Here is a 12,653-nt window from a genome sequence, read left to right on the forward strand (position 1 = left end):
CATACGACATTCGGCATTGTTTCGTAATATAACTCTACTTTCAACTTTTCCACAACTTTATCCTTCACCTTCATGATGCTTTTTGTTCACTGGTGTTTTCTAACAAAACTTACTTATTTACATATTATAGTAAAGGGAGCTGAAAGCCAACGCACTGTCCACTTTTCAGATTTCTGTTTGGAAAAAAAAATAGATGGGATGAATTTGTATTTGCACTTCACAATAATGCACCATTATCTGTTGTTCCATCACATTAAATCTCAGTAAAATACTTGTATCGTAGTAGGGGTGGGCATTTATCGTATTGCTTAACATTTATTGTGATAAATTTCTTATAATGATCATTTTGATTTATTGCTGTCACCACAGATTCCAATTAAAAAGTCCTTTTTGTCAACAGTTTGATATTTTTACTGTATTCTCCACTGCTTGTTCAATAAAAGCATCAATAAATGGCAATAAATCTGTAAATTACACTTACCATTTCTAGTTAAGGGATACAAATCGCACTTCTTCACTTGATTGGTGTCCTAAAGAAACACATTACAAATGGAAAGGCACGTTTGTGTTTGTAGGACTGTCATGGCTGCGACACAGAGTTACTAAAAAAAAGTTACATCGTTATAACGATAGAACCAAAAAAATATCGTAATAAAACTTTTAAATCCATATCGCCTACGCCTATGTCCAAGAGGTATGACTACTTTTGCAAAGCGATGCATTGTCACTCTGTCAAGACGCAGCTTGAGAGTGAGTGGAAGTGGGAGAGTGCAGGGAGGATTCTGCAATCTGTCCAAACGTCACTAGTTTTATAAGAAGGATCCGCAAAAAAGTTGTAGATTGAACTGGATCCGCAGAGAGAGAGAGAGAGAGAGAGAGAGAGAGAGAGAGAGAGAGAGAGAGAGAGAGAGAGAGAGAGAGAGAGAGAGAGCTCAACCCTTCCCACTCGGTAGAAATCACGGGGAGTGACTGTGACAGAGGGAAGGGGACAGAAAGACTGAGAGCAGAAGAAATCCTGACTGGAACTTCATCCCATGTCCTCCAGGACCGAACCGGACCTTTAATCTGGACACCCAGTCGATAACCTGTGGGTCAGAAGAGAGACCGCTGGAGTATGCAGTTCGGTTCCCTGTTCAGGTAAAACTTGGACTTCTCCAGCTGTTGCTGCTGCTGCTGCTGTTCACTCCGACACATGTTTGCATCCTTTAAAGCTGATCGTGGTGGAGGTGTTTTCAAAACTTTTATGTTCTGGCTTTTGGTTTTACGCACGACGCCTACATGTTGCGCACAGGGCGCAGAGCCACATAAGTCTTTACCCACAGGCGCGTACTTTGTAGGCAGGAGCTCCCTGTTTCTCCTCAGGGCGGATTTCTTTTTCCTGAGGTTTCCCCCTGATCTCTCTCTCTCTCTCTCTCTCTCTCTCTCTCTCTCTCTCTACTCGGGGTTTATTCTACAATGTGCCACTGTAGCGGCCGTGCGGGGAAACGTGGAGCCCGGTAGGGGGTCGTTACTTCGGCCTGAGCGGCTCTGTTGTGTGGCTGCCGGGCTCTGTGCGGGACCTCTGTGAGTGTTTTTTTCCCCGGGGTAATTGTGTGGTGTGGGGAAGTTTCCAGAGACCGCGGCGGTGCACCACAGTGGGAAGAAAGGACCGATTACTTTGCCTACATGTGGCTTGCGGACTGCTGATTGCGGCCATGGTTCGGCTCTCCCTCGCTTGGTGAGCGCTGCAGCGTCTCTCTAAACCCAGTTGTTTGGGGTTCGTTTTCTGACTACCGTCCAGTTCCTCTTGCTGCTCTGCACTTGTCTCGATGTTTTGGAGCTTGTTAAATCATTATAGGTTGCCTTCTGACTGAAACAAGTGCATGTATATGAAATTATCCTACTTTTATAGCAAAATTAAAACCCTAAAAGCTGTTTTTGTCACTCGTACCCCAAAATTTGAGCCCATATGAAGTTGCAGTGCCTGGCAAAAATATTCATAACTCCAGTATAAATGTAGCAGCTCTGCAAAGGCATCATTAGTAAAGTTATAGAGAGATCAGGGTTTGTTTATGGAACAATATCCCAAGCTTTTAACAACTGATGTAATCACCATTCCCATGGTCAGACAAGGTGGTGGCAGTATCATGCTGTGAAGATGTTTTTCTTCAGCAGGCCAGGGTAGCTAAGGTACAGATGGAGCTAAATATGGAAACATCCTGGAAGGAAAAGAAACTTGTGAGAGGCTGACAAAGACTTTAGAGTCATTCAAATGTTAGAATGGCCCAGTCAAAGCCCAGATCTAAATCTGATTGAGAATCTGTGGCAAGACTTGCTCAAATATGATGTCTGTGTCTAATTATACAAAAGTTAGAAGCTTGACACACAAGTGTGAACACACCCAGTCATGGTTGTACACCTAAACTGACAGGCAGGTAAGGAGAGAATTAATCAGAAAAGTAGAAAAACGCAACTCTGTCCTGGAGGAGCTGCGTAGATCCACAGCTCAGGTGGAAGAGTCTGTTATTAAAGCAATGACCAGTCCCCCCAGAACGTTGTGATCACAACTATAAATGCAAATTTTCTCCTCATTCACAAATTTTGCATGGACTTCCAGTTTTCACCAGTCATTGTGGCTTTTCTGCAAATTTGACCAAACATCGTAACATTTTCTGTATTTCTTTCTATTCTGACTAATTCAGCTTTCTGTGTCACATTTTTTGTTGTTTTGCTAAAACATTGACTTTTATTTTGCACAACTTGTGTGTTCTTCTGCACTTTGACACCTCCTCACAACATAAGTTTATTTGTATTATGGTTTCTATTTCAAGGACGTATTTAAAAGTGTTATTTAGATATTAACTGTTGAAATCCTCATTTCAGGAAGGTTACGTGCAGCTATTTAAACTTTTTTGCAATACCGTCCTATTGCAAAAATAAACCTGAAAACTTATAAACCACAACTTTTTGAAAAAGATGCTGCAACATCTGTAATTTTAGGCTGCAACAATCACAAGTCAAATTTGCAATTTGCTACAAGCCGTATAGGAGGAGACGGCAACATCTGGAATAATGTGCTCTGGTCAGATGAGACCAAAGAAGACTTTTTAACCTAGATGCAAACCGTTGCGTTTACATGGTGAAGCATGGTGATGGTTGCACCATGGTGCGGAGTGTGCTTTCCTTTCAGCAGGAACCAGGAGGCTTGTTTGAGTTGCTTCCCCTTCATTGATACAATCTACTTCACGCTGATCTATCTCAAGGGATGAGAATGCTTTTGCAAGGCACTGTAACCCTGCGGAAAGATTAAAAACCTTGCTGCTCAAGATGAATTTTACAGACTGATTGCACCACTGAGCTATGAGTGTGGTTACTGAAAGAGTGCGTGTGTGTGGGTGCGCGCGTGTGTATGCGTATGCGTGTGTGTGTGTGTTAAACCACATCCTCAGGGTGTGTGCAGTCCCTGGGAGAGGCATTCCAAAGAAAAACTTGCTTGCTGTTTAAACTCCGTTTGTTTGTTAACGCCTCCTTGGATTTCCCAGATTGATGTCGGGATGTTTGCCCGTGAACTTCCAGAGGGAAAAAGAAACTCTTGTTCACCGCTCTACCAGCTCACTCGCCACCTGTAGGGGGAAACAAAGTGGCATAATTGGTTTCCACAGTAAACACAGGTCACTGGAACATGCCATAGGGTGTTCACGCTACATAAATGTGCGCCGACGAACGCTGAGAGGGAATAAAGAAAGCGTCTGTGAGCTTCACCGTGATTTCACGTTTATGTCATGGAACGACTCTGGGCCTCATGAAGGTCCTTATTCAGCCTGCTGTTGTTTTAAATCCTGTGCATGTCTGCCTCGTCTCTCACCCTCTCTCTCTCCCCCAGGCTCTGCGTGCTGTGGGGCTTTGTGGTGGTCACGACCTCATTGACCATCAGTTCTGCCAAGAGGAAGGTGAGTCATTAGATCATCCAGTTGGGTCAGCAGAAAGAAAAAGAAAAAAACACTTTGTCACAACAGTGGGGTGAAAAGGGGACAAAAGTCAAAGGACAAGGTTTGGATTTTTCTAGTATCAATCCAAAAACACTGAAAAAACAAGAGTATAATATTAAAAAATGCAATCAAAAAGGCTTTATTTGCAGTAATCTGCAGCCTTTAAATGCACGTCTTTAAAGGTTACAGTGAGCACATTGTGATATACAGAAAGAGTTTCAAGGTAAAATGAACATTTGAAGTAATTTGAGCTGTTAGGGAAGCCATAGAAACTGTAAAAACTGAGATGTAACTGGATTTGGGGAGCATGTCCACCTTGTTTTCAGTCCGCCCTGTTCTTTCATAAGTTTACTCTGAGCAAATCACTTCCTCCTACAGAAAAAAAACAGCATGCATCTTTATAATAACAATGATTTGAAAATTTAACTAGCACTTTTAGTGCTTCACAAAATAATTTTTACCCCTGTTACATTAAATCCACCATCCGAAACATTTTTTATTGGAATCCTTTTATGTGCGAGATCAGTGGAAAGCAGTGCATAATTGAGAGTGAAAAGAAACGGGCACATTGTGTCTTTTTCTCTGCAATTAAAAGTGTTGTGTTGATTTGCAAATTAAGTCAATATGTCTTTACCAGAGCCTGAAACCTTTGCTCTTTCTTCTTTGGAAAGCATCTCAAACTGAACTGACTGGATAGAGAGCACCATTGATTTTCAAGTCTTGCCAAATTAAGAGTTGGGTCTGTACTTTGACTGGGCCATAAATACGCTTTGGTCTAAACCAAAGCGTATCTCTGTCTGTATGTCCAAGGGTGTTGTCCAGGTGGAAGGAGAAACAAAGGTTTCAGTTTTGGTTTTATTTGAACAGAGCACCTTCTTCCATACATTTACTGTAAACAAGACTGCTCCATATGGATTAGATGATTTGTTACTGGATTGAACAGTGCTCTAGACTCTCTACTGATTAGTTGACTTTTGCAGACCATTAGTTGTGCTGCTTTCCTTGTATGTGTATCAAAATAAAAGTCAATGTCACTTTTTAGATCTTTATTTGTAAAGAATCTGTAAAAAAAATAGCATTTTTGTAAAGTATTTATTTATTTTTCTTTGTGACAAGCTGAGTAAATGAAAATATTAATTTAAATGGTTTCTGTTTACTTCCTTGCTCTGTATCCTAAATTAACTAGAGATTTGAATTGTTGGTGCATAAATAAGCTAAACTGAAACAAATTAAACTTGAATTAAATTTCCACCTTATATTAAAGCAGCATTGGTACACCTCGGATAGACAGAAGAACTTTTATAGCTTACTTATGATCACATTTAAGGTCACTTTAAAGGTTTTTCACAAATACCTGCAAACATTTCTAGTTTCAACTTTGCTTAGTCTCCATCCACCAGATCCATGCACGCCTGCAGCCAGATCTGTAAAGTTAAAATTACATTTTCACAACAGAGAAGAAGAAAGTCGGCAGGTTTTCAATGCACCATCAGGTCCACTTGTACAGTGCGGCAGGAGTTTAACCAGTAGCTGCAGAGTTCATCTGCTGCAGGGGTCACTGCTTGCAACTCATTAATACTTCCAGTTATGAGGCAGTTGTGTGTTTGATGGCACTCATTAACGACAGAGCAGCACACACATTCAACCCCGGCAAACAAACCTCCATCACCCTTTCTCCTTGCTTTTCTCCCAGCCTCCCACCGTTTCCACCCCAGACTGCGACAGAAACTCTTATTAATGTGGTGGGAAATTTTGGCCGCCTACACCTGTCCCCTCTCACCCGTCTGCAAACATCTAAGCCCAGCATATTTACTTGCATGCTTCCGCCCATGTACACACACACATTTAAGCACTTGTAAATAAAAGGCGGAGAGAAGCGGGGCACAGATTTACGTCTTGGGTCTTGCTCAATGGCGACTTTTGTTCGGCTCGCATGTTTGCCTCGCTGCCAACCGGGCCAGCAGCTCAGTTATGAAATGAGAGGAGAAACATTTATCTACAACCACAGAGGAGGACATCAAAGCCATCAGCTGGCTCGCGCATACAGGCACTCACTCTTACATGTACACAAACACAGCGCCGGGTCAGCCGTGGTCTTGTTGGTCCTGCTGTGGGCGACTTTAGTGAACACAAACTGCTGTGGATTTATCTGACGGTTCTTAAACTGCTGCTGGCAGGTGGCTCAGACGCTTTTAAGCCCAAGTGATGAAGAGTTCAGGATTTACAGTTTGGACTCAGGGGACTATGGATCATCGGTAAACTGTGAAGAGGTTTTTTTGCATCTGCTTTTAGGGATCGGGGATTATTTCCTCTTAAATTGTGCCAAAGGTTTCAGTTTTTAGTAGTTTTTTAGGGTGAATTAATGGCTGCCATCTGCTGAAATGTAGGACAGGGTAGGATTTTTTATGTAATGCTGACCTTTACTGATACTCTGTTTCATAAGCTTTTTTTTTTTTTTAAACAGCTGGTTTTCAATTGTTTCCTTAGTCATGGTGTTGTTTAATACTACATGTGAAAAACCTGAAAGTAAATTTGTTCATTGTGGACATTTAACAAGAGTTGATGAAACAATGGAAAAACCAACGAAAAGCAAAATAAAGCAATTAAAAACATTGCCACAAAAACAAAAATGTGTACGAGTCAAGGGTTTGAGCTACAAAAAAAGGTTTTCTGTGTCATAATGTGCAATATTTGAATACAAATTCATATCGTGCTTTTCAGATTTTTGATAAACAATAAAAAAATAAATGCATTGTTTCATCTTTTGCAGTTATTTGACATTTCATGGTGACTTATAGCTTTAAAAAATCCTGGTAAAATATGTTTAAGCTTCCTTTTAAGTCAAGATTGGTCAAGAGTGTCCACACATTTCCGTTTTGTTGGTCTGGAAGCCAAAATGCATCGCACATGCACTTGCCTACTAAGATGGCGCGGATCACGTCTGGTTCAGACTTGTGGGGACTATTAAATATTTCTGCACAGCATTGCGTTCATCATAAAGTCATGAGATTCAGCAGATGTGCTACATGATTGTAAGGTTGAACAGATTTAACTAAGTTGTAAATCAAAATTTGATGTTTGGTTGTGTTTTCGTATCTCAGGCGGCAGGTCATAGGTCCAGACAGGCTTTTGAGGCGGAGCCTGTTGACGGAGTGTGGTCAGTGTGGGGGGAGTGGTCAGAATGCTCTCAAACCTGTGGAGTGGGTGTGTCTCACAGGACCAGGAAGTGCTTACCCCCTCCTCCACGTCCGCAGACCGCTCCTCTCTCCTTCGCTCCACCAAACTGGGCGGATTATTATCCCGGGAGTGTCAGAGGACCTGCTATATCACCTGGAAACCCTTACTATCCCTCTCATTACCCCGGGCAACACCCATCTTATCACTCCCCATCAGCCTCCAGGAGTCATAACCCTGGATTGCCACTATATAGAAACACAGGAGGAGAAGGGCCTCCTGTTCAAAGCAATCAGTCGCCGTCCTTTTATCACCCTGAAGTGTCCCCCTCTGGTCAAGAGCCTGCGTACCGACCCCCCTATCACATGAACTCACAGCGGTACAACCAGCAGCCCGCACGCGCCTTCAGGAGGCCGACCAATCCAGGAGCAGCGAGGGCCGGCGGAGGCGGGAACAGGCGCTCCATCCCCGCCAGTCGGGAAGGTTTGCCTTCAAGGAGGTGAGTGAAACCGGAGATTTGAAATAATCCAACATTCCCTAAAGCTGTGATTTTCTTTTGTTTTTTTCTTTTTCTTTTCTTTTTTTTTTTGCCCACTTGTGACCTAACTCACCATTACTGATTAGTGTGATGCCTGTAAGCAGAAATAAGGTCACAGGGTGAAAGAAACGCCCTGAAGCAAATGAACTCTGGAACCTTTGACGGTTTTGCCAAATGAGATTTCAGCAGCTGAAAGACCTTTTATGCTAGTTTTCTGTGACAAACACAAGAAGAACGAGGCTTTGTTTCTCAAGTCTCATGTCAGGACTTTTTAAAATCAGGTGTTTAGTAACAAAATTAAAGTAGAGCTTAGAGCAATTTGAATTCAATATAGATACACCAATTAGCCTGACAGTCAGGTTTTTGGACTGTAAAAGCCAGAGTACCCAAACATGCAGACTTCATTCAGGAATGCCCTGATTCAAACTCTGAAACCTGCAGTACTAATCGTTCCACTGGTTTAGTGGAAATCTTCTGTTTTCTTCAGAACCATAAGATTCATGGAAAAAGCACAAAAAGGAAGTGAGTTTTGCATAGCTGGCTATAGCAACAGTGGTTTGTTTGGTACAAACAGTAGCTGCCGCATTGTTCCCAGACAAAGAGAAGATTTGTATCTCATCACAAAATACAAGATCGAAGTGATCTGTGAGATTACTTTCCCAGGGTGCAGCGTGTTGTTGGGGATGCACTGAGGTTTCGATTGTTTTCACAGTGGAGGTTTTTGTAATGCAGGCTGGAGTTGTGCCCATGTCTGCCTCTGGTATCTGTGCTGTAATTACATCATTATATCTGGTTTTTATAATTTACAAAGGCGCTACATCTCTCTGCCCTCTCACCACATCCCATTGGTCACATGTTGTTTATATTCAGCTCATCCCATCCAACTGTTTTCTCTCTGACTTTGACTTCATAATTTCCTGCAAAAGCAAATTTAATTTCTTAAATTTGTTTTGCAGGGCTTCTAGCGTCCGTCCGGGTCAGTTTGGGTACGGTAAGGTTCCCTTCTCCCTGCCTCTGCATCGAACCAACCGCCAAGCTCGGCACGCTGCTAACGGCACCGACGACACCCAGACAGAGGAGGAGGCAGGGAGGGAGGTCGACAGAGAGGCAGAGACAGCAGAGGAGGAGAATGGAGAGCAGAAGATCAGCAAAGCTCCTGAGGAGGAGCCCATTCCAACAGGAAGACCACGCCAACACGCAGGCCGGACGTCCCACTCCGAGCACAGGAGGAACAGAGTCCCATCCCAACACTCCTTCTCGCGCGGCTCGTCCTCACCGGTCCTCGTTAACCGCCAGCGTTTTGACTGGAACTCCGTCACCGCTCCTCCTCCTCCTCCTCAGTCTCACCCTCTCTCTCCGGGCAGCTCTTCTCGTTTCACCTCTCCTCTCCACCGCCCCAACCTGGCTCACACAGAAAGGGAACCCCACCAGGGCTTCGGGCCCCAAGCCCCACCCGCCGGCAGCGTATTCCCCTTACAACACCCGCACACGTCTTCCCACCTGGGAGCGGAGGCCAGCAGGCACGGTGGAGGCGACGCTCCTCGGCTGCTCAGGTGCTCGGGGCCGGAGATGGAGTACCGCAGGTGCTTCTCACAGGTAGAACTGCCTGATTTCTTACAGCTCCTGTGATTTTCTGTTCACAGTATTTTTGTTTTTACTTTATTGAATAAATGTTCTCAAGCTAAATTATGGGCTTTTTCAAGCATTTTAATATCAACGTAATAAAAAAAAAGATCATTTTTAAAAACATTTTTCACAAATCTTTACTCAGCTGCAGTTTTTGATTTGAGCTTTGCAGGCGGTTGCCCAGGGCGGCATGGGCATCAGAAAGGGGGCACAAAAGAACCAGATAAACGAATATGACTTACCTTCAATTCAGTTTATCTATAAAGCACCAATTCACAACAAATGCTCAAGAAACTATAATTGCTACTGATTCTTATCAAATTGTACAGTATGCTCAGTTAATTATTCAAAGTAAATTAAAACATTTCTATGTAAACCCAGCAAACTGCCCTTTAACAGGAAGAGCCCTCCAGCAGAATCAGAATGAGCTGACACGACTGAAACCTCATTCTGGATTCTGAGTCCAAAACAGTGAGTCACTGATTAGGATCCAATTTCTCTGTTCTGCACGGAACTGGACTTTATTAACCAAGCAGGACCAGGCCTGGAGGATTTTCACAGATTTTCATACAGTTTGTTGCTTTTGTTACCATTTCTTACCCGTATTTTATATATGGTTTGTACAAAGGGCAGCGTTGTTCACAATGTAGGAGATAAATATGTTTAATGTCGAGTTATATTTGCGTCATTTCACATTTCTGCTTTAAACAGTTTTATTATTTTGGGGCAGCTGCCTCATGTTAGAAAAGAGCCCAAAGATGGAGTATAATATAGAATATGTTGAGACTTTTATTGTCCAGAGAGTGGAAAAATGTGTCTTTGGTTCACACTAAACAACCCATTTAGGACCTAAGCCAGGACTTTTCCTAGAGTACAGAAGAAATATATCCTCTCATTTTGACATTTTTTAGAAAAGCTGTGGCACAAGTTCAGTACTGATTGTTGACAGATGGAACAAGTAGGATTTCAAAGAAAATCAAACCATAGAAGAAAAAAGAAACAGTAAGGAACAATCATCTCAAACATCACAACAAGGACTTTTTACATGTAAAACAAAATGAATGAGTGGATTTATTTTAGTACCGCGTGTTCTCTTCGCTGTGTTTCAGAGGCACTTTCTTTGTTTACTGCATTGATTTGAAAGCTAGCTGCTGGTTTTCTGCTGATGACTTCGTAACAGAGAGCAAATCAACTTTCCAACATTTTTCACTCCTTCTGTTTCATAAAATGCGGTAAGTTGTTTATTCACATTTTCTGGATCTCCATCCAAATGTGAATTTTGTTTTGTCTTTTAACAATCTCTCACCTTGTCAGAATTGGAAGCAGATTTCTGTCTTTGAGTCTTTAGCTAATTTATTTGCGTGTGAAATTGTCCAAATGTTGGAACCATCTGTTTCCAGCTGATTAGACGGGAATATATGAGGTGTTATAATCTAATAATGCATCCTGTAAAAACGGAGCAAACTCGTACTACTGCTCCTGCTTTTGTCCTACATGTTACTGAAGTGAAAGTCCATCCATCCATCCATCCATCCATCCATCCCTCCGTTCGTCTGTACCAGATGTAGTTTGTTGAGTACTATCAGTTTCTTCCATCAGCGTTTCAAAGCTATTTAATGCAAACTGTTTCCTTTGAGGTTTTGTGAGTTGTCCTCTATTAAAGACACAAATGCAGATAGTGAGACTAAAGATGTTTTAATTGACCAAACTTTCATTTCCGGCTGGTGCCATTCGCTTTCCAAAGTGGCTGAACAAGCTGTTCACCTCCTTGCCTGTGGTGGCGCTGCACCAACAACCACTGAGGAAAACAACACATAAACCCCAGGAAATGTAAACAAATATGTAGTTGCGTCAGATTTTATCGGTTCTAGGATTTCTTCTTTGCCCCTGGTCAAAGACCCCGAGGAATTTCTCCCGTTAGCGCTCGACTCGCATGTTTGCTTTGGCTTTCTTGATCCAGAATGCTTTGCGGTATAGTTCGCTTTCTGCTTTTAGAGCGATCTCTGGTCCGCTTATTTCCCCACATGCATTCAAACCACAGCAGAGTTCATTTAAACCAAACCAAGACTGAGGTTTGTCGGTGGACACAGTTCACATGTCTGGTCCACATCAGATTTATTCACATCTCCACAATCGGACCGAATTTTCTGCGCAAACAAACGATTAAAGTATGAAGTGATTCATCAGATTAATTGTGATGAATCGATTATTGAAATAATCATGAACTTATTTATTAGTTGATCAGTTGTTGGTTAGCATATCCAGACTCAAAACAGGCATTTTTTTCCTGACACATTCAGAGTAGTAATCAAGCCACAAATGTTTAAAATATATATGTACATTTTACGTTTCAGATAATAACACCATTGTCTCTAAACATGTTTTACCCAAACCTCCTAAAGAGGAGCATAAAAGGTTTTTATCCAATTAATCGATTATTAAAATAATAATTAGTTACAGCCTCAGATTAAAGTGTACTTAACAGGGCTGGTTGCCACTCTAAATAAATTGCGACTGTTCAATAAAGACTAATCCTTTTCATGATGATTGAGCAGGTATCCCACCAGAAAGAGTCACAGGATCCATATCAGAGGGACAAAAATACTCAGAGCGACATGTGAGTGGGTTCTTTTTTTTGCCGCTGGCTGCAGATCTGCTCTAAGTGAGAGCACAAGGAGAGAAGATAACAATGGTTTTTAAACACGCCGACACAATTTCTCTCTCACACACCGTATCTGCAGCTTTCTCTCATCAAGTGGAAGTAGATTCTTGAAGTGGGAGCCAGCTTGGCACTTCAGAGCTCTTAGCTTTTCCCTGCGAAGATAATTTGGCATCCGCTCTCGTCGTCATTTAACCCTTCTCTTGTTCTTTCGGTCTTTCTCTCTGTGTCCTGCCCTGGTCGTCTTGCCCCCACTTTAAGGCAGACTTAGTGTCTTGGCAGAGTGTGTCCCCCTGTGGGTGCCAGCAGGGCTAATAGCGGTCCTGTGACGGCCGATCCTGACTCATTGGGTTACATATTTACCCTACATTTGCCTCTGCGATAGCTCCATCTACCCCTGCAGCTCGGCTCTTGAGTTTTATCTCTGTCAAATAGGTTTTAAGTGCTGATTGCAGGTCTTCGCCCGGGCTTGCATGTGTTCAATGTCTGTGTGTATGTGAGTAATTTAGGGGGTGAGCTAGACCGAAAGTGACACATCCCTTTATCCGTTAGGTGTGTTTGTCATAACATGGCGTGCCTGAGGCCCATCACAAGTATGATTGTGTGTTGGTGTGTTCTTTGTGCTGTTGCATTGGGGAACTAAGAGAGGGACAGAGGAAATGAGAAGGGCAAAAGGTGAACATGTGTG

The 12,653-nt window shown here is 42.5% G+C and overlaps 1 protein-coding gene across 2 annotated transcripts in view; it reads left to right on the forward strand.

Moving 5' to 3' along the window:
* Positions 1–939: 939 nt before the first annotated feature.
* The window catches only part of adamtsl4 (ADAMTS-like 4), a 41,674-nt gene continuing 29,960 nt past the window's right edge, over positions 940–12,653 (forward strand). The window contains exons 1-4 of one of the 2 annotated variants that reach the window (XM_055048174.1): positions 940–1,137; positions 3,863–3,929; positions 7,070–7,641; positions 8,637–9,276. In XM_055048174.1, the coding sequence (XP_054904149.1) occupies positions 1,115–1,137; positions 3,863–3,929; positions 7,070–7,641; positions 8,637–9,276 (1,302 nt within the window). In that variant the 5' untranslated portion in view covers positions 940–1,114. Of the gene's footprint in view, positions 1,138–1,497; positions 1,718–3,862; positions 3,930–7,069; positions 7,642–8,636; positions 9,277–12,653 lie in introns of those variants that run through there. The other variant, XM_055048175.1, reaches the window with a different exon arrangement.

The sequence above is a fragment of the Poeciliopsis prolifica genome, unplaced genomic scaffold, assembly GCF_027474105.1.
Source record: "Poeciliopsis prolifica strain line A6 unplaced genomic scaffold, Auburn_PproV2 SCAFFOLD026, whole genome shotgun sequence".
In the NCBI taxonomy this organism is placed as follows: domain Eukaryota; kingdom Metazoa; phylum Chordata; class Actinopteri; order Cyprinodontiformes; family Poeciliidae; genus Poeciliopsis; species Poeciliopsis prolifica.